Here is a 1,351-nt window from a genome sequence, read left to right on the forward strand (position 1 = left end):
CGTCTCCGTCGCAGACCCCACAGACATCCCAGACTTTCCCAGAATGCAACACGCCGTCACAGCCGAACAGCTAGTTAGACAAACAGTGAGAGTGACTTTGAGCGAGTTCCAAACTCCCTGTGTTCGTCTGTGTCTCTCTACCTGACATCTGCCCCGCACACAGGCAGCCGTGGAGCCAAAGGGGGGGGCAGCGGGGGGGTCACAGCGGGTCCCGTCCACGAACTGTGACCCGCGGCTGACGATGAAGCTCTCTCCCTGGGCCTGACACAGCAGTCTGCACTGCTGCTCCCCTGGTGGTCACAGAGGGAGAGAGCGGGGGTCAGAGGAGAAGGTGTTCCCGTGGTTGGACAGCAGGGGGCAGCGGTCACACTCACCCTGGGCAAACCCCACCGCGGGGACCCAGGTGTAGAAGGAGGCGGCGGCGGGCTGCAGGTGGAGGGGCTGGGGGTCCGTCTGAGAACACTGCTCTGCTATGAAGTCCAGCTGAGTGGAGTCACATGACTGCGGGAGTGGACCGCGAACCACGGGTTTGATCAACGTTACTACGACCTCAATGCTCTGACATCACAGTCACAACCACTTCCTGTTGTGTCTCCGTCTTCATCTGCTCTACGTTTTTATTACAGCTGCTAAGTTTAAATGAGTTACTGCGAGTAGTACTACTGTAGTACTACTGTAGTACTACTGCAGTAGTACTGCAGTAGTACTGGACCGACCTGCTGTTGACAAAGTACGGCCTCCAGGTCCAGACCCTGACACTCAGTTCCTCCAAAGGCCGGTCTGGAACATCAGAGGAGACCTCAGTTAGTTCTCCAAAAAAAAAATCAGCTGGTCGGACACCGCCCTCTGGTGGACGTCTGGAGTCACATACAGATGACTGACCTCGGGTTGTTGCACTGCCTGGTACGATGAGTGACCCCCCCACCACAGGTACGGGAACACGGGGAGAACTCAGACCAGCTGGACCAGGAACCATGGACCACAGAGGAGGAGAAGTGGTCCGGTCTGACACAGAGACCCTTCAGACACCACTGGAGGAGGAAGAGGAGGAGGAGGAAGAGGAGGAGGAGGAGGAGGAGGAGGAGGAGGAGGAAGAGGAGGAGGAGGAGGAAGAGGAGGGAGAGGAGGAGGAAGAGGAGGGAGAGGACAAGAAAACCAGTAACAAAGGGGGTATTTGGGTGGGGGGGGGGGGGGGGGGGGGGGGGGGAATTGCAAAAAAGGGGCAGAGGTTTGGCAGCCACCCACATTCCAGAGATGTATAGTACAGTTTTTGGTGCAGCCCAGTGGTTTATATCAGAACAAGATATTGATCTGATGAGCAGCAGACCGTCTACATAAATGATACTCGTCA

The 1,351-nt window shown here is 56.7% G+C and overlaps 1 protein-coding gene across 1 annotated transcript in view; it reads right to left on the bottom strand.

Annotated features, from left to right (window-relative positions):
* The window catches only part of LOC103398874 (A disintegrin and metalloproteinase with thrombospondin motifs 13-like), a 15,224-nt gene that overhangs the window by 6,722 nt on the left and 7,151 nt on the right, over nt 1–1,351 (bottom strand). The window contains 5 exon segments of the mRNA XM_025053848.1: nt 2–70; nt 142–290; nt 375–501; nt 717–780; nt 883–1,031. Of these exon segments, the coding sequence (XP_024909616.1) occupies nt 2–70; nt 142–290; nt 375–501; nt 717–780; nt 883–1,031 (558 nt within the window).

Source organism: Cynoglossus semilaevis, unplaced genomic scaffold (genome assembly GCF_000523025.1).
Source record: "Cynoglossus semilaevis isolate Cse_v1.0 unplaced genomic scaffold, Cse_v1.0 scaffold392, whole genome shotgun sequence".
Classification (NCBI taxonomy): Eukaryota; Metazoa; Chordata; class Actinopteri; order Pleuronectiformes; family Cynoglossidae; genus Cynoglossus; species Cynoglossus semilaevis.